The sequence below is a fragment of the Convolutriloba macropyga genome, chromosome 1 (genome assembly GCF_964194025.1).
Source record: "Convolutriloba macropyga chromosome 1, txConMacr16.3, whole genome shotgun sequence".
In the NCBI taxonomy this organism is placed as follows: Eukaryota; Metazoa; Xenacoelomorpha; order Acoela; family Convolutidae; genus Convolutriloba; species Convolutriloba macropyga.
In genome coordinates, this window is record NC_134468.1 from 3,057,583 (window position 1) to 3,078,782 (window position 21,200).

Consider the following 21,200-nt stretch of genomic DNA (forward strand, 5'->3'; position numbering starts at 1 on the left):
TGGTGGTCCCCTCATAATATCCCTGCAGCTTCCATTTATTGATATTTGTTGTGCCAAGAGTTTTTCAACTGTTAATGCCCGAACCTTCAAGCACCTTCATTTTGAACTGTGCTAATTTCAACAATTGCATCAAATAGTGATTTTGAGGGCAACATTGTTGCTTGTCGTAGGATATCAACTGAGATTCTTTTCATGGCAACTGTTGCAAAATGCAGAATAACTCGCCATCTTTTGAACTGAAGAGGTGATTCCAAAGTGCGCTTGTCGCATATTGTTTTGATGCCTAGTAGAAACCGTTATGTAGGTGAAAACTGCTAGACTAGAATTTTACTTTTAAATTTTTTTTATTAATTTTGAAAGTCGTTGCAATTCCACAATGAATTGTAGAGTGACGCGTAAGCGTATTGAGATCCACTTATTTGAGTTACTGGCTCAAAAGAGAGTCTAGATAGAAACTGAGTTTCAACATTACTGTCAAAAATTGATGAATAATTAAAATCTGAGGGGTTAACTAATTTAAAAACTAATTTTTTCTCATGTGGAGGTAAAATTACATATAACTGAACAAATATTAACGTTGCAAGTTCAGCTTAAGAAACGCATTTTGGTATAATCTCCATTCCGTACCACAAACAGAAACGAAAAATTAATCAGAGACAGGCTAGATTAAAACTCTTGCTGTTCCAGACTCGAATTAAAGTTTGATGTAATCTTTGGTGTCTTTCGATAAATTCCCAGAGCTAATTTTCTACAGCTAATTATAGAAACTGTTGCAGACCCATGCAACTTAAATTATGTTACCTTATTTTTTGTTCTCTAAAAACAAACCAAAAGTCGGCTTGTTTTATCATATTGTTGAAGATAATAAAGGTGGTGGAGAGTATGAGAATCATTCTATGATCTCTTGCCAATGCAAAGCTGTTACAAGTTTAAGACCGACCAATGATTTACAGTCCAAAAAACTGATGCACCTCTTGATGACGACAAAATGTTGGGTTCCTTTGTTACGTGCTAGTACCATTTCGTTTCACGTCAATCTTCACTTCTGTTTAATTACTCAAAAAATGTTGTTTCTATACTTGGATTGAATTACCTGTGATGCAATAACATGGCCGTATTATGGTCCATAACTGCCATTAAAAAATTTTATGATAACTATGTTACAATAAATATAATTGTATGTTGTGATCTTGCCATGATAACGATTTTTCCATAAATTAGCATCATTACGTCGCCAATCCTACCGATTTTTCGGGATCAGCGTTTGGGGACAGGAGTGACGACATTTTGTCACCCATTCTGGCGTGGGAAAATGGGACAACACTGAAAAGAATATTGCGGACAATCTTTACAAAGTTCCGTCACTGATCCTGTAAAAATCAAGTTTTTCTGTCATAAATGTCCATAATTGAAGTTTTGAACTCCTAATTTATGTTCAAAACTTGACGGATTAAAATTATAATTGCCCTTCACTGCATTTTGATATGAAGAAACAAATTTATCCCCCTTTGTCTCCCTTAATCAGTGGTAGATGCCTTGCGCTAAACATAGTAACTTAAGCACAAATTTTAGTGAGGCAAACTTCCGGACATTAGTGAAAAAAATCTGTCCGCTTTTCATGTTTGTTATCAAATTCTGCAATCGCGCACATCAGCGGCAATATTCCAATTAATGAGTAAACTTGCAATGTAATACCTCACTGAAAGCCTATAACGATCAATTTTCAAATACGGGGGAGCAAAAAAGCTGACATTATCAAGCCAATTTGCTCACTCAAAATGTAGGATTGGCGACGTTATGATCTTATGCGCTCCATCAAGATGAGATCTCTTTGTGGACAAAACTATGAAACAGTTACTCAAGACCATTAGGTACAAATTTACGTAGGTTTTGAAAGAGGCATTATTTCTCTTTTCATTCCAGCAATATTTTTGTCTGTGAGTTGAAAGTTTCATTTCACCAAATTTTCTCATCTCAAATTGCCGCTAGCGCAAGATAATTAACTTAATCTAGAAACGCTCTATATTTTTGAATTCTAGAATTATTTGCATATTTATTTCGCTCAAATTCCGCTGATTTCTTGCATCTTTCTTTAACGATTCGGCTCTTTCTGGTCATCACTTGCTATTTTCTAGCCGAATTTGAATGGACTGCTCGACTTGGGAAATGCTGAGAGAGATTGAATAGAAGACCTGTTTAGTTGCTTTGAAAACAAACAAAACGTCGTCTTACTTAAAAACTTCAAGAAAGGTGGCAAAGTTTGTCAAAGTTAATTTGCAGTCTCTTGCTAATGCAAAACTTTTTCATAGTGTATACAGAGTAAAAACACGCCCCCCAAGATGTAACTATACCTGCTGATGACAATTTTTTGTTTATCTATATATTATTGTCCAATTACTGTTTTTTGAGTAATATTTGGTTATAGATTATTACTGCCAGCTGCTGTAGCTGTGGCTGTTAATCATGCGTTGTTTCGCCCACAAATCAAATTTATCGCGCGTTTTGTGTTGTGTTACTGAAGTTGCCATTGAAAAATGCAAGTGCTATTAAAATGGCTACTTTTTATATTTTCTACCATCGGTTGATCAAAATGCAAAAATGCACCGTAGGCATAATCGGTTCAAAATAGACACGCCTGTAACTTATAGAATGCTGATGATCTTTTAATTGTCCCACTCTCATTTTAAAAGAGACCTTGACAAACTATGAACAAGTATGAAACTTTGTTGTATGTCTCGTGTATGTTTATAACATGTATATTTATGTAAATTGAGGTCTTAGCTGGTACAAGTTATACCAATAATACATAAGTAAAATTGAGAAGTGAAACAATTTTTTTTTAAATTATTAGTATAAGTTAACGTACCACCACACATTGAAGAATCGAAAACTTGTATTAGTTGAGTGTGTACTGTATTATTATTATTATTATTATTATTATTATTATTATTATTATTATTATTATATTACACGGCATGATTGCTTTCTGAGATAAAATAACATTTTCTGAAACTCTTTAAAATACCACTCGACTTCAACAGTGATATACATGCTAACTAAAAAAGTAAACGCAAATGGGAGCGCATTTGTAATGTTTGCGGCGGGCGCAACACGAGGGGTTTTAGAAACATACCAACAAAAAGAAAGTCTATAATGATTCCAATAGGAAATAAACGCCCTTGGAATTAAACCTCGACAGAATTAAACCACCACGGAAACAAAAACTCATACTAAATTTGAATTTCAGTCCTGATAATTGTTTGGATTGTGATAGATGCATCTCAAGCCCATCAGGCCGCTAAGGCATGCATGGTGAAATTTCTCTTTCATAGTCATGTGGGGTTTGTTTCCGTTGGTCACTTCGGTGGCTTTTTTCTGAAACCTTAGATATACCTTTGCAATGATAAATTGGTAATGTTTTGTCAAAGATTTTTTATTTGAGCATAAAGAAGTCTTGGCAAAATGGTCAAGTTACTAAGGAACACGAGAGCAGCGACGGAGAAACAAAAGCTTTGACATTCAAACTAGTACTTGTTTGGTACAACGCTCGGCAGTCAACTCCAAAAAATTTTAAAAACTGATGATGCGTTTTCTACCAAGGCAGCCGCGGAGAACGAATTACTACTCATTTGATCAAATGAGAAAAATGTGATAAAAACTAAAACCCAATGTGATAAAAAATGTGATAAAAATTGAAACTGTTTCATTGATGATTGTCTGTTGTAGAGTGTAGTTTTGCGTAACGGCAACTAACGAGTTTTCACCATTTTCCCCCCAAACAAAATCATTCTCAATTTAGTTCTTCTTCATATTATCTTCAGAAATTAGCTCTACAGTTTGATTTTTCTTGAATTTTTTTGGTAAAGCTTTCCATTTTCTGTTTTGCGTGTAAGTTGTCCAGCCGTCTTCAATTCTTCATACAGAGGAAATGAAAACCAAAACTCAAGTGATTGGCTAAAGTTAAAATTTTTGCAGCAAGTTATGGAAACAAGGCCTCCAGTTCATATGAATTTTCTCCATTTTTAGAGCTTCAATTATGGTATTATGTTGTAGAACGAATACGGTATGTATCAGTTTATAACCAAAATTTTTCCAACACAACTTTACTCAGAGTTTATGGAGTTCATTTTATAAAACGGCTCTCTTACTTTAATTTTTCTGGACTTTAAAGCCACGGCTTTCCATTTTTTCTTTAGAGTGTTAATTGACTAGCTAACCTCATTTATTTTGGTGTTTAAAGGATTATACCACAACTTTATGAACTTTTATAAAACAGTTCTTGTGAAATAAACTTTATTGCAACACAGAACACAATCTTCTTAAACAATTCTCTCGCAAGCTCAGCAAAATGCAATAAAAATGAAACAAAATCTTGTGAATTCTAGTTTCAAGACAGAATTGTTACTACAAAAAATGGGCACAGTCTAATTTTTTTAACGTGTGATATATCCCGAAATCTTTAGAAAACTTCAACATCTAGCTGAACTGGAGGTGCTAAAAAATTTTTTATCTGATGCTATTAGTTTTCAAATTCATAGGCTAACAGATCTTCTATGGGAGCGAGCCATAGGTTGCCTATCTTCGACATGGATTGTCCATTGTACTCCGAACAGTATAATGCAGTAACTCATTGCAGTTCTCTAGTCCATGAGGCTAGATGTCCCACAATAGCAAATAACATTCTCTTCGGTAATTGAGTTTTGTTCCGCATTTTTACCACCCTGCACTCTCCATTAACTTTTTTATTCTGACAGAATGTTTTTCAACCAAGCACGCAATTGGTTGTAAATAACCCAAAACATTGCCACTGTTTTGCCTTTTATGGCCTGGGTAAGTCTCAATAATTCCATCGGCAATTTCTTGCAGCTGCAACTCGGTTGTGTAAATCAGAAACGGGGCTTTTTCAGCAAACATTTCATCATCAAACATATCAATATCGCTAGATTCGAAAAAATAATAACTTCTGAAATACAACTTAAGCGCTTTAAAATGTGAACTATTGTTTGGAATGTCGCTCATAAAATAGACGATGTCACTTTCACGCTTGACGCCCAATTTTTTCAGTTTTGAGATCATGTTTTTGGGCTTCAATTTTTTTAATACACACGGTTTGTCCGTTCCTCTCACATGGACAACAATAAACCGTGTATTTTTTTCAACATTTCGCAAGTTACTTTTAGCGATTTCGGAAGCACGTCTGAAGCAATAATTTTTCACGTGCAGTGCGATTGCTCTTATGAACTCAGAAAATTGTCTTGGTTTCGAAAGTTGCTTGACGTCATATACATAGTTCTTCAGTGATCGTGCTCTTGTAAGTTGGGGCAAAACTATTCGATAAAAAGATTTGCTATTATCGGGATGAATTTCTCCATATTCAACTGTGACCAGGCTCTGTGTTTTGTTTGAAAGCAAGAAGCGACTGACAAACTCTGCTACAGGAACAACTCGGAGACGACACACATGCGAGCTACCATGCTGAAATATAAAAAAAACAATGATCCCCTTTTCACTCGTATTTCCTTAACTCCCTGTTATTTCGCCCCGATTTTGACCCGATTTCAAACTTTTGGATCTATTCTGTCCCCCCCCCCCCCCCCAGTGTTTTTATGACCCCCAGTTACAAATTCTATGTTGTTATATAGCACGTTACTAAGTAAGAAAATAGCACGTGCGTCGGGGGGTCATAAAAAATTCATGTTCACTAAGCTTTGGGGGGGGGGGGGGGGTGGAACAGAATACATCCAAACTTTTATGTAATTGGTCAACATTGTTACTATTTTAATTTTTCAATGCCCTCCAGGTCATGTTCTCAGGGTCCGTGGGACTTGATTGAACTTATCGCAACCAAACATGGTATTAAACGATCCGCTTAGTTATTAGAAAACTGGCTTGTGATTCCGAATGCGAATTAGCGGGGTGAAATGATATAGGAATCTCGTCAACAAAGAGGTGCTGCAACTACGAGCAGACAATTCCGCTTTGTAGTAGGTTCCAAGATTGTCTAATCAGACGTCATTTTCGGAAAGGACATCAAAATATGGCACTATCGGTCATAGAGAAAAAAAAATGAGCATAAGTATACCCCCTGACCGACTGCAATCTTTCCTGTAGTTGCTCATTCCAAAAACAGTTTTTTTGTTTTGTTGAACGCATTCCTTAAGCAAAAAAAAAAGATTGCTTTATTTTTTTCAGTGCATTCCAAGAGGAGGGAGAGAATAGATCCGGAAGTTCTTTGGATATTTGGTTCAGATTCAACAATAAATCATTTAACCAGAATCATTTTAATCTAAAGAAAATCGGAGTCAGTATGTGAACTAAGGAACATGGAGAAAATGTTGCATCATTTTTTGCGAGAGAGCTGAATTTTATAAAGTCTCCAAATTGTTGACTAAAATTATCAGAAGTGAATGTATAATGTCTTTTAAAAGAATCATGACCTTTTTAAAAGAAGCTCAATTAAAATTGTCAACTAAAAGAAGAAAAACAGAATTCTGGGCAAACTGCGTTGAACGAAAAAATGTTGACCAATCCATTGAAAATTAAGGTTAAAAAACATTCATATAAAATTATTTATTGAACCTTATTTTGTAATTGGAAAATAGATAATGAGAAATTGGCAAGAAGAAAGTTTTTGCCATAGATTTTTTAGAAAAATAATCATTGACAATCAAGATTCTGCAAAAAATTTCTATAAACTATGTTTTGTTTTTCAAACCATCCTGCAACCAAACCAGATTTTTTGCTCTTTTTCAAAAAAAAAATAGAATCATAGTTCAAACTTTGTAATATTTTTTTCCTTTGTATAGTATACTTTGCCACGAATATAACTTAGTTATTACAATAAACGGGAGTCACCTGAGAACGGATGGAATCTAACGATGAAAATTTTTTCTCTTTCGCTTGAATCTTTGCAAGATTTGAAACAGAAAATGAACAGTTTATTAACATTTGGATCCATGTTGTTACGCGGATTAAGTAATTACTAACTTTCCTTTGTAAAATCAATCAATCAATTGCTTCCACAAATGAGAACGTCAAAGTTTTTGGGCTGAAGTCCAAAACGGATGTCAAGAACTGCATCTCCAATCGGAGTGAAGCATTTGAATGCTAATGTTCATTTTTCTAAAACGTCACTTTGATGCGCAAATTAAAATTAGGACGAACAACTTTCTTTATCGTCACAATTTCACTCCACAAAACAATAAAAACTATTTGATTGAGCCAAGTATAATGATAGATACCATTCAAATCATTAAAACGCGTTTTTACAATTGTCCATACTTTGCGAAAATCGTTTTCTGAAAGGCCAGCTAGTTTGAAAATTGACTCAGAAGAATAGATCTTCTCAACATATGGACAATCGTAACAAGATGTTTTCATGAATTTGACGGCCTCAATTGAATTCCCGTACCGAACCCCCAGAACCCATCAGGCCTGATTCAGAGATTTTCCAGAGGCCAAGTCTTGGCAGAGAGAGGCCAAGACTTGGGTTTTTGCGACAGTTTAATTTGAGGCGCTGATGTATATTGACTAAAAAAGACTTTTCGTGATCATTAACTATGTGACCTAACTTTCGATTAGAACACCCCAGATGGAACCATGGGAAGACTGTACCTCGACCTTATCTATGCGCTGGACTATTTAGTTATGGTCAATATTTATGCCACCCGCACTAGAATTATAAAGTCTTTCCATAAGTTGAGGTCGAAACCTGGGAGTCATTGAGAACTTCTGCCGTTTAAAACCGAGAAGTGGTTCGAGATGTTAAGCCAAAACTTCCAACTGACTTCCAACAAAGAGAGAGTCACGTAGCTTTGCTTAATACGCGCAACTAGCACGTTTTAAAATGGCGAAAAAGAACGAAAATCAACTTAAAACACTCACGTGCACATTTTAAAATGCCAAAAGTCTTTAGTGCCAGAAGTTAAAATTCCAGAAGTTGAATTTCGTTGACTTTCGTAATTTTAAAACGTGCGCGTTTCGTGTTTTAAGCATGGCTAAGTGACTCTGCAGAAGTCACTTCGAAATTCTGACTTAATATCCCGAATCTCTTCGCGGTTCTCGATAAACGCCAGAAATTCTCAGTGACTTCAAGCAGAGTCACGTAACCATTAAAGACTTTAGCGCTGGCTAGACATACTTATAACTACAGTGCTACATATTTGTTTTTATGACCTCAAATTACAAGGTCAAACTCTCAACATGAAGGTCAAACTTGACTCCTTTCTTGCTCCATGTCCGACAGAGGAATTGGACCTCGTCGAGGAACTTCCGAGGAGTTCCTCGGAAGCTCCTGAAGAAAATTATAAACGAGCAGAAAATTTGAAACGCGCTAAAAACGAGCAAAAAGTTTTAAAACGAGGTAAAAACGAGCACAGTTTCTAAAAACGAGCTAAAGTCTGTTCATTGCTGATTATGGTCTGGATGGGTCTGATCATGGCAACAATAAAAACGAGTCAGAAACGAGCACGTATGAAAAACGAGCTAAAGTCTGATCATGGCAGATTATCGTCTGGATGAGTCTGATCATTAACGCACGCCTCGACCTGGGGAGTCCCGTAACAATTACTTATGGATATGTATAGAGCAATTTCTGACATTTTACTTTCTAGCCCTGTAGACTTTCGGCATTTTTAAGCGTACACGTGCGTGATTTAATGTTGATTGGCGATCTATAAAGTTAAACTAGAGACAATAATTGCTCACCCTTCCAATTCTGGTGCTATAGAGAAACTGGTCGGTGTCAATCAAATCGGCCCAGGTCCATCCGTGAGGGAATTGTTTACCATTTGATATCTTGACTGGTTCCTTGTTCTTGTTACGCATGTGAATGGCACTTATAGCCGGAGTGTACGAGACCAGAGTTCTGTCACTTCTCACAGCCAGCTCAGCAGCTTTCAAGAAGTCGTCCAGTTTGTGCAGAAATCCAGCATTGTATTTGTCTATATAAAACACAACCCAGCTCTTCTAAATAAGCCCTAGTTTACCTCAAGACTTGTACCCAGCACTTGGGCGCAAGCCCATTTTTGTCAGGGCAGCGGTTCCCTCGCGTGACCAAAAAAATTAAAAATAATTTTTAAAAAAGTAGCGACAAAAAGTGCAAAAATCTAATAAGGATATAAAATGTAATCTTTCCTACTTTTGATTGCAGATATTGTTATCCCTCAGTTTTAATGAAGTAGATATTACGACACGGTTGCTTTGGTCATAGAAATTTCATCAAACTTGGAGGTGAAATGAAGCAATTAACGTCATGAGGGCCATAAAATTAGTAATAAGTGTGATGTTGATTCCACATAAATGGAAACATCACAATATAATGTAATCAATTCTCGTTGGATTTACAACAGTTACATAGCTTAGGCTACCAGGACTGAAAGTCAAATCTTAATTAGTACTGATTCAGAGAATTGCGATTCTTGGATAAGTACTGTATCAGAGCTCTTATCAAGTCACTTTTTGGACTTGGTACGTCTTAAATCAAGCCTGAAGTCTTGCCAGGCTTTGAGTCAAGTCTTGACCAAGACTTCAAAAGTCTTGAGCAAGTCTTGACATGTCTTCACAAGTCTTAGGAATCAATATAACACGTGATCATTACTGATTTGTCAATTTAAGACGCGTATTTCACTGGACAAGTACTGACTAAGAGTTGAAACTCGTTCCGGGTATTGTGTTGTTGAGACATGTTTTCCGCGAACTCAGAGCTCAGGATGAGGTCCGCGACCCAAGACAGGTATTCGCCAGACCGCTTTGGGACGCGGACAGGGTTCCGGTGAAACCCTATTCAAGGATCTGGAAAAAAAAATTTCGGTAGCGCTTTCCATCTGGGCAATAGCAAATTTTGGTCTGTTCGATCTGGCCAATACCCATATTTCGGTCTTTTTGGTCTGGTTATTAGAATACTTTATCAAAATGTTTTCTGAATTTCGCCTGGGTCAATAATTCGACGGATTTTTTCTCCAATTTAATTTCTATCTAATTTTTCTCATTTTTATCGCTCTTTCAGAAAAACGAAACAATTGATATCGAAATTTTATTGGTGCTCTCTGCACGGTCTGTTCCGTGTGGCCAATAGTCTGAGCAATCGTCTTGCTTGGTGTCTATTCAGTCTAGCCAATGGACTGGATGAAAACTGTTCAGTCTAGCCAATGGACTGGATAAAAACTGTTCAGTCTAGCCAATGGACTAGATAAAAACTGTTCAGTCTGGCCAATGGTGGCCAAAGTCCGTTTGGTATGACCAAGGGTGGCCACAGTCTGTTCGGTCTGGCAATATTTTTTGGTGAGGTCGGTCTGGAGCCCCACTGTCCGCAATCCAAGTCGGCCTGGCCAACACCTGTCTTGGGTCGCAAACCTCATCCTGGGAGAGCAGTAGTGATGAGAATAATTGCAATGAGTAGCGGAAACCATTTACGGATTAAAAAATCAAATAAATCAGAGCTTCACTACTATTTCAGATTTTTTAACGTCAAAGGAAACCAAAAAAAAAATTGGTTGCTAACTTTGGCTCTAAAGATATACAAGAAAATTCCATTTCTCTGAATCATTTGCAATGTTCTCTGAATTGTTTTAAATCAGACCAAATTTCACAATGAAATCCTTAGTTAGATCCTGGAGTTTAGCGGCACAGCAAACCAGCGCTGAATCAGTCTAGAGACATTTCTTTCAGGATGGCCAGTATTCTATTCATGTCACAATTTACACTGGCTAGTCTTGATTTTTGAGTAAAAATAACTGCACAAAAATATTAAGGTTTCCATTTCAAGCGATTCGAACATCTTCGTTGGTACTTGTGACATTTAAATTGTGTAGCATGTCATAACCCCTAAGCTAAATGGGCTTTGTGGTAATTACCTTCATCCTAGCCCAAGAATAAAAAGCGTGTATACTACTATACTAGTTACCAGTTGTAAGCAACAAAAGGGTGAAATTAATTATTCATATTTAACTTCGTCGCAAAAAAAAGCTTTCAGACTATGCAGGAGAAACGTAGCCTGGGTGAACTCTCTGACCTCAATGTAACCATGAAATAAAACAAACTGCAAATATAGAAAGCTAAAACATACTGAGGATGCAATGTTCCAGAACTTAATTAAGTTTTTATTCTTGAAATGTGTTGGTTAAGCGCTGATATGCTCTTAGACTCAAGTAATGTCTTTGATAATGTGAGAAAAATGGGGTTTAATCTAAGAAGATTTTCATCAATATGTTACCAATATACGAATGTTTTTATCCAGTCTAGTGTTATTTTAAACGGAAGCTAACGCCTAGAAACTCAAATAGTTTTCTGTTTATATGATTTTTCTCTATTTCAAAACCTTAAATAGCTCCTGAGTATATTTTCATTTTTTGAATTGCATACAAATTTTGATTTATTAAGTGAAAGAGTAGAAAAGCAGAAGTAACTATTGTCCGTTTAGTAAACAATATTCAAAATTCAGTTATTTCTATAGGCAAATTCGCAATTATCTTTTTCATTATCAGGGGAAAAATTGATATATTCCAAGATCAAGCATATCAGGCTGCTTTCTTGGTTAACAATATTTCAAACCAACCTCTTGGCTTCAATTCAACTTTTATGATGAAATTTGCCAAAAAAAATGTTCTGCACGTTATTTTTGCATAATTTCATGCGGATGATTCAAAAAGTGTGAACGCTAGTGATGAGCGCACTGACAGTTTGCAAGAATTTTGCAAGATGATTCATAACATGCAAGATTCCTGCATGAATCCTGCAAGATATCAATCTAGGCAAAAATTAAATCAAGGTACTAACGTTTTAGAACACATTTCGAGCAACTTTTTGTTTATTTCTGAGTATTTTTGGTAGCTAAAGTCATCTGAAAGCCAAATGAATTGACTGTTACAGCAATTTTGACCAGTAGAATGGATTTTTCAAAATATCTTTTCAATGTGAAATCTTGCAAGAAAATTGCAATTTTATTACAAGATTTGGAACACTGATACACCTTTGCGACAAACAACTAGTAACATCTTTAGTAACCCAAATAACTCTTTGTTTACTTCAATTTACTTGAAAAATGACCAAAACAATTAATTTCAGCTTCTTTCTATTATTTTTTTAAACAAAATGTTTTTAGGGAAACAAATAGTCGGGTTTTTATATATTTCCCAAAGTACCACAATGCTAATATTTCCATGAAATCTTCCGTCATATTTTCCTGCTACACAGAGTCTCATGATTGGCAGCCGCAACGAGTTCTTAAATGGCGATGTTAATCAGTTTAATCTGTTGCAAATCTGGTTACTATATTTTTAAAACCGAATGTGTACCAAATGTTAAAGTTTATTGCTGTAAACGCAATAATTTTTTTCAAACAATATTTACCATGGAATGGAAAGAAAAAGAATGGTTCAACCCATGGCGTTTTAGGATAAGCATTGTTGGCTTTCACTTGTAAATCTTCAAGCAAAATGATAATTTGCTTATTAGCAAGTGGTGACGTAGTGCTTAACGTCTTTTGTAGACCTTAGAAGCACCTTTATCTAAAAAGAGATGAGAGTTCTGCATCAATTTATGTTCCCGATTTCAAAAAGTGTAAACGCTAGTGTTGAGCGCACTCGCAGCTTGCAAGAATTTTCCATGATGATTCATAACATGCAAGATTCCTGCAAGAGTCTTGCAAAATATCAATCTAGGCACTATTTCTTTATTTTCTCTCGAAATTGTTCGATGTGGAAATCAAACCATTAAAAAGAAACTTACAGACGCAATTGGTTATATTTCCCTAACTACTCCATCTAATTAACTGATCAAAGGCTTAAGTCACCGATCAATTGTGCTGAGGTTTTCTTACCTCTGTGCACTAAAAGGATGCTGGAGAGATCATGTAAAAAGAATGATTAGGCTCGAATTTAAGGAAAAAATTTTTCTTTTTTAACTGAAATAATTGCGTTCTTTTAACGCCCTAACTCGTGATTTACTATTGAGAGTTTCTCTTCTCTTGCAAATTTCAATCCCTCTTCAGCTTTTCAGACTTCGTTTTAAAGAAACTTAACAAACTATGATTTGTGCAAAATAGATAAATTCAGAAATATAATGTTACGTCTGAAAACAGAAAAGGATCTATGCTTTTATCGAAAGATGGGAAATTCTTCGAACCTCTTGATAAAAGTTTTCTAACATCTAGTTTTCCAAGTAGATTGATTTGACTTCCAGAAAGCGGTCTAAAATGGTTCTAGACGACATTTTCGCTCCTCTCATAGCCCAATGTTGAGGTTTTATTGATCTCTTCTAATGTAATATTTCAAATTGAACGGCGAGGTAGCGTTTTGTTTGTACTGAACACCACTTGCTTCTCTTTTTTAATTTATTCTTAAAAACGGTCGGAGCCAGAAATTTTTAAGCGGTATTTTAAAGTAATTTATAATTCGAAAATTGTGTTAATTAAGCTTTTTTCGGGTGAATGAAAGTATTTGAACCCATAATTTTTACCATTTCAACATTTTGTTTTGTTTTTTTTGGTTCATGTTGTTCTTTTTGTCAAAACAGAAAACTTTCTGGCCTTTACAGTGTCCACGTAGTGCACTTAGACTAAGGTGCGACCGAGAGACAATTTAAGTCGTTAAGATAGATTCTTCGTTAAATTATTGACTCTTATTGGCCCGGAAATTAGGGTACACTTCAATTAATTGACGATTAAACTACTGTACCAATTTGAACAAGTATAGGTGCCTTCTGTACGCATTGAAATCTTTTTGCGTGCTCTACTGAGTGGTTTCTGTACAGGGATAATAGAAAAGTTATCTGAGGTCGAATCCAAAGAGTGCCCAAATTTAGGTCATGTTGGGTCACCCAAAGTTTGATACCCCAAAATTCCCGATTTATCGTGCCTATATGGGTTTCTTAAATTGGTGATTTAGTCGGCATCCAAGTGACCTATTTTTTCGGATTCCAGTTTTCGGTTCTGTTTTGGGTTACCGTGAACAACTTTTGGGAATAACCAGGAATGCATACTGGAACTAACAAGATTGCGCCCTTTGTTGGTCCCATAGATCCAGTATGCATTCCTGGTTATCTCCAAAATTAGTATACAGTGAACCAAACAGAACGCAAAACTGGACTCCAAAAAATAGGTCACTTGATCATTGGTACGGTACCTCTATGATGAAATATCTAATCGGTCAGTGACTCGACTCTCGATCTGTTTGTTGATTTGAACTCAAATTGAGCAGTACTTTGTTCCCCGTAAATGGCGGGATTTTTTTCCGTCGTTTTCGAGAAATTTGCTTCGATATATACCCAGTTTTCCAATCTTTGCAACCAGTACTTTTTTATTTTTGACTCGAGATTTTTCAAAAATTATTGAGTTTGTTTATTGGGAATGCTTCGTTGAACTCCATTTGTAATGGAAAAGCTCAATATGTCTAGTTTTTATATCGTTTTCAGGGCTTCAAGTGGTAAATTTTGGGTCTGCAGAAGACCCGCCCCCAAACTGTTGATTATGGGCATGTAATCACGTAATCTGCTTGGAAAAATCCGGAAAACTGTTGATTTGGTGTGCAATTATGGGCGCCCTAGACCCCATTTTTGGATTATGTTTAGTTAGTATAGTTTAGGTCGGGTTTTATGGCCCAAATACGGGTTTTAAATAGAAGAGGGTTATTGCAGTTCTCTAATTTTTCTCTTTCAGGTTGATCGTTAAATGACTATTAATGGCCGAAGTTACAAACAACGTGCCGAATAATTGTGTAACACCAGTGGATTGTGATAGATGAGTTGAAAGCTCACATATTACTTCTCCTTTAGAACGTATGCCCATTTTACCTGATGAAGCAATTTTTTTTTTGTGTTGAGTTGCAGTGCAAAGTGTTGTACTCCCTAGCAAGGGAAAATTTTTTTGCACTGGCATCGTTTAGTTGTTCAAACCTAAACAATATCAACGCAGGGGTTGTTTTATTCATGTTGGTTCTGATGCAAAAGCGATTGTTGGTCTAGTTTATCTAGAAAAAAATTATCTCTTAGTTTTTTTCGTTCGCTTATCGTCAAAGTTTTTGAAATGTAGCATTTTCCAATCAGGTCACTGAGTCGTTACAGCGTAAAAATTAACAACGTAGACATTCCACCATTTGTGTACGTTCAAATGCGTAGAGATCTGCTGCTAAAATGTCAGCAATCGAAATTATCAATTTAGTTAGCCATTTAAAAAAAATAGCATGTTTTGAAAGCAAAAACTTTTTCGAACTTTCCAAGCTCCACCCGAGTGAACAAATGCACCTGCCGTGGCATTTCTGGCTGCTCCACTACATTTATAGTAGCCTGGAAGCGACCAATCTTGAACTTAAATTTGCTTTTCGGATTTTGTTATATATAATTATTAGAAGTTACAGGCCTAATTTGTCTTCTGAGATGAGACCTATTTTTGTCAAATTCTCTCTAACTTATTTTTTTTGAACTTGCGGCTTCAGACCCTTGTTGTGGCTTCTATTGGATGTCTGTAAATCTAAAAATAGGCAACTTTTTGGAACAATTTGGTCCAGCAGAAGGAAACTTTCCTTTCGTTGTCAAAATTTTTCTAGCTGGAAACTCTTATGATTTCACAAACAACAAAAATTTTACGTTTTTTTCTGTTTTTAGCACGAATTTGTTTTTTTGGCAATTAGTTGAGCGTTGAGTTCTGCTGCAGTGATGATCAAAGTTGAGATTAATTTTTAAAAGAATTGCGTTAATTTTTAATAATCTTGCTCGCTCCGCCGGAGCAGAAAGTTAAAGCTTCTTGGAAATGCTGGCAGTTTAACAGTTTTATAGGGGCCTGGGACCCATCCATTTTTAAAGTGGATGTATTTATTTCATGTTAATATTTCAGAAGACATGGGCCTATTTGTCTTCCAAAATGAGATATAGTTTTCTCAAAACTGCTGTAGCTTGAAAACTGCTGTTCCAGCGCTTTGAACTCCGTACCCTCAAATTGGCACCCATCAGATGCGTTTAGACCTATAAACGACCATATCGTTTGTTCAATTGTGTCCAGTATAGAAAACATTTCTCTCGTTGTCTAAAAGACTGCTATCTCAAAACACTTCTGTTTTCGCAATTTTCAAAATTTTCAAGCTTTCAAATAATTGTGTGGTTTTGTGCCTTTATTTATTTTTAGCAGTTAATTAGCACTAATTTTTGCTTCTAAAATACTCGGAATTGATATTTATCAATATTTTATTGTCATTTTTAAAGAATTGCGTTTTTCTCGAAAGAAAATTATTCTTTTGTTTCCTGGCTTAGCACGATTGGCTAAGCCAATCAATTGGCTAAGCCATATTTTTTTCTTGCCATTGCTAGCTGCGCTAATGGTTTTATAAATGCATGTTAAAAACCGAATTTGAATTAAAATTTTGATTCTTGGTTTATCTTATTTATACCTATCAGAAGACATAGGCCTAATTTGTCTTATAAAATGACACTTTTTTCTCAATTTCTTCCTAACCTTGCACTTTCTTGCACTTTAAACTCCATAGCCCCCAGTCTCACAGTTAACGAAAAAAACGGTAGTTAGTTTAGAAGTCCCACTTAAACTCTGTTTCAAAGGAAAAACAATTTTTGGTCTGGCGTTCTTGGAAAAAATGGTTCGTTCGATTGACTTTGTACGCTTATATGCAAAACTTTTTCAATGAACGATTTTTGTCAGAAAATCTCACAGTTCTCAACTGCAACAAAAACATACCTAGAAGTCCTAATTTTTGTGTGGGTTTGTTGCGAAAACTATTTTTGGGCTGGCTTTTCTCAAAAAGAAATTGTCTTTCAGTTGTTCTTGTTCGCCTATAAGCGAATTTTATTTCGAAACGGGGTTTCTTTTTCAATCATGTCTTTGAGTGATAACAGTTGACGTACGCGTTCCAGTGTATGTGTATCTTCTGACGAAAAAACGATTAGCTGCTCTATTAAAAAGGTTTGTTCTCTTAGGTGTTCTTAATCGTCTGATGGCAAATTTAATTGCGAATGGTCGTTTTTTTTTCAAACAATTGATTGTGGTTTAAACGTTTTAATATTCAATTTAGACGTCCATGTGTTTGTGCCGGAAGTTCTCAAAAAGGCGGTTTTTCAAAGTTGACTTTTCCGACAGTGGTGTTATTTATTTTTTTGTTTTTTTTTCGCTTTGAAAAGATGATTTGAAAAGTTGATTTTTAAATTGGCTGGATAAAGCTGTCCGACACTATATCAAATAATTATTCTCTGATTTTAGTATTTCAGCTGAACCAGTGGCTCCTTGCAAGCAATCTTCCAAGCATTATATAAAACTTTCAAGTTTTTTTTGCTAGTGATTTAAGAAACTTGCAAGTGAATCGAAAAACTTGCAGGAAGAATCTTGCAGGAAGTTGGTAGCCATCTGTATTCTCTTCTACATTAGGGACTTTTGCAGCTTGCTTTTCAACCACTGAAAAAGCATTTCGAGAAAAAAATTAGAATTCGAGCTACGTGGGGTGAAGTGCTGTTACGGATCAAACTTTGATCAGAGAATACATGATTACACGGTAGTTTTACAACAAATTTAGTTGCATATTTCAGAAAAACAATATTCGTACGAAAATATGGAGGGAGAAGGGTTGCTCAAAAAATGTTATCGCAGCCAATTTCATTCTCTGTGGCATGCCACCCCCCTCTATGCCCGTACTCTTGCATCGTTTTACCCCCCCCCCATTACCCCTACTCTTGCACCCCAAAATGATGTAAAAGTTTTGAGGGGAATTATCCAAAGAATCCCATGATTACCCCTTTACATTTTCTCTGGGGTAAAAATTCAAAAATTCGACAAGGGCAAACAATTATTTTTTCTAGCAAGATTTTAGAAAAAAAGGAATTCAGACAAGATATTAGGCAATAAAAGTTTTTCAGCCCACAGGATTCATTCCAGTTTTTTTATATGAAACCCAAAACACGCACAGTTCACTTTGTCTGGTAAAAATTTGAAATTTAGAAAATCAAACATTGAGTAAGATGAAGATGCTGTTCAAATTCTAGATCATAAGAAACAGAAGAAACGGCAAAGCATAGATAGAGAGGGCAGTTTTTTGTCTCAAATAATCTAATTGTTTTTGTTTCTATTTCATACACTTTTTGTTTGTCCTGATAACATTTTGGGTACTTTTTTCGGTGGTTAGGGTTACCTTTTCTGGAACTGGTACGGAATCTTAGAGACAGCAAAACATTGTTGTTTATTTATCAGTGGGCTGCTACTTTACACGAGGGCCGGTAATGCGACTTGTCTAACTCTTAACGAGCAAGATTTAAGGATGTTGCATAAGTCTTGCAACGTGATGCATAGTGTTTAAAAAGTCTTGCAAAAGGTTGAGAAAAAAAAACTATTTGTTCTTGCTTTACTTGCGTATGGTATTTAAATTAAATTATGAGTTGCACACAGTGTTCCACTTTTCATTCCCCTTAATCTCACCCGTATTTTCTAACCCCTGGTAATTCTGCATTTTTTGATTCACTTTTTTCATTCTTTTACGATCTTTTTTAACACTTGAAAAGGGATACCTTGTATTGGTGTAAAAAGTTTGAGGATTAATGTTGATTGGGCAGTTTGGTTGATAAAAACTGCCCAAATGATACAAAGGTAATAAGGGATTAAATAAATTGGGTGAAAAGAAAAAATATAACCACTGCACCGTTGCTGGTTAGTACAAAGACCACCAATTGGATCTAAAATTTTTAACTACGAAATCCTGCAAGTAGAAACCACACGTGCGTTCATTTGCGTTCATTTAGCCAAATAGAAAATGGAGAAAACACTCAAACTAAACTCGATCATACACCTTTCTCTGATTTTGTACTAGGTCATATATGATTCGTAGTAATCATGCTAGGTCATATTTGGTTTGTATGAGTTATTGGAAGTCATAAAACGATTATACACGGTTTCCTTGAAATCACAGAGGGATCATCCAAAAAACATGAAAACCTTAAAACTGTACAATTTTTCATTTTAGTTGGTAAAATTTCTCGGAAACCATAAAGGGTCGTCTATGACACATAAAACATTGCACAAATTCTCGCATAATATAGTCAAAAGACATATTAAATTTTTTATTGCACTTGCAATTCTCATTTGATTCTTTGTGCGAGCAAAAAGAATAACTTTGCAGTTTAAACATATTCGACAAAAGATTTTGTGTTTAAATGCAAAAAAAATAAATGTTTCTTATAAATGATAATTTATAGGTTGAAACTCGCTTCAGATTATGTCAAAACTTTAGTTATCAATTTGGACTTAGATTTTTATTTAGTGCCCCACTTTGCCAATAATTTTGTACGTTAGGGTCTTTTAGCGGTTCACGAAGTCATGCCGGGGAATCACATAGGAGATGCTTTAATGAAAAAAAAAAGAAAATGATTTAAAAATTTATGAAAAATAGATGTATGATTCTTGGTAATCATAATTAATTTCTTAGTTTTCATTTAAAGATCGTACTAACAAATCAAGTCTGGAGATTTCTAAATCATATATGATCCTTGTATGAAAAAAAACTTCAAACCGGGATGATTTCCCAGCTCTTGTTAGGCTCAAACATTGTGCTTATTAGACTTAAATGTTCAATTTTTGCCTACAAAAGAAGAATTCCACATATAGAATTATACAAGTGAAGCTAATACTTATTGCAATTGAAATCCGCAGTCAAAATAACTCAAAGTCGGTCTGGGTGTCGGGCATTGCGAGCGCCTACCGGTACGGAAAAAATCTACTAGCAAAGAAAATTGCTGTTGCTTCCAAGTGCCGCATTCCTTTCAATGCGGAAAGCGCTTAAATTTTGCTAAAGTGGTTCCCAGAAAGAAATAATCAGCCTTAAAAAAATACGATCAACTAAATGTGAAAAGTAGTTACGTTCAGTTGCAAGTGTTTTTCTCAAAATTTTAATCCTTCTATTTTAATTGCCGCTCAATTTTACGATTTAATGTTTTAAGGTTACTAAATGAGGGATTATACTATCATTCTAAAATTTCATAGATGGCGCTTCCGTAAAACATATTTTGCGGTGAAAAGCAGTTTCCATTTTTCAAATTCCAGCTTAAAAGTGAAATCCACTGACTGGAATTTCCATATAAGGCAACTCCCTTTTTGTCCGCGAAATGCAAAAGTATGTTTTACACGCACAAATTATTAACATAGAAAAAATGAAATCTAGTTAAAAACGAGTAAATTTACTCGCAAAATTTGGCACCGGTAGATGCTCGTAATGAAGACTGTGCGAGCTGTTAATGGCACAAACACACGCAAAATTAGGAAACCAATACAAGAAATGTATGATTTGATAGTTAAAATCTTAGTTGCTCACCTTTGAAGAAGAGGTATTGGTTGCTCCGTTGACAGAACGGAAGTTCTCTTATCATTTCTTGCTGTAAAGATGTTAAACTGGTTTGATTAAAGGCGCATAATGCAACGATTCCAATAAAGGCAAATGATGAGAGTTTTGCCGAATTTCGTCTCAGGGAAGTTTTGTCAATGATCGGTAATTGAAGAAAAAATGAAAACTTGGTCTCAACCATGTCACAATAACGGTAAGTTTAAGCAATACTTTGCAGTTGAAGATTAATAAATGGCAATATAAAGTTATCACTTCATGAAGTTAACGAGAGTTATAAAAGATAAAGACAAGTTTTTATAGCAACAATTAGATAATAAGTTGCGGAAAAATAATTGTACTTCCACTTCTTTAAGTCTAAGTTCAACCTTTCAAACTAAGAAAACCAGCTTTTGACACTTGAATCAAACCGTTATAAATATTCAGCTTCTTCACTATATGGGAGACTGAGAAGTTTGGTTTATTTCAATTCCTGTCTATCTTGAAGCATCTCAGAATTTTTTAAATGTGTTTGTTTTGGGTTTCATCCTAAATCAAAGAATTGAAATTCAAATATGAAATAAATCAAACGCCGTGTTCCGTCGTAGATACAAAACTTATTAGTGGTGGAAATATGGAGTTATCTGGCGATAGTGATGTCTCTGATCTTAAGATTGCACCAAAAAGATCTATTGAGACTTGCAATTGGCAATAGATGAGACTGGTCATTAGCGAGACTTCGCGACACAACAAACAACAATATCAAATAATAAAAACGAACATTAATTACGACAAGAAATCGGATAATTTTCGTTTGCGCACCTCCGAGCTCAGTGGGCGCATATTAAATGCAACCCCAGACGCAAATGCAATATTTCTACATAATGACTTAGTATTTCATGATAT

At 35.3% G+C, this 21,200-nt stretch overlaps 1 protein-coding gene across 1 annotated transcript; it reads right to left on the reverse strand.

Annotated features, from left to right (window-relative positions):
* Positions 1-4,461: 4,461 nt before the first annotated feature.
* On the reverse strand, positions 4,462-20,682 carry LOC142344765 (uncharacterized). Its single transcript, XM_075396685.1, has 3 exons — positions 20,289-20,682; positions 8,707-8,942; positions 4,462-5,475 (listed from the first exon to the last, which is right to left on the reverse strand). The coding sequence occupies exons 1-3, from the start codon at positions 20,497-20,499 to the stop codon at positions 4,714-4,716; spliced, it is 1,209 nt and encodes a 402-aa protein (XP_075252800.1). The 5' UTR covers positions 20,500-20,682; the 3' UTR covers positions 4,462-4,713.
* Positions 20,683-21,200: the final 518 nt, after the last annotated feature.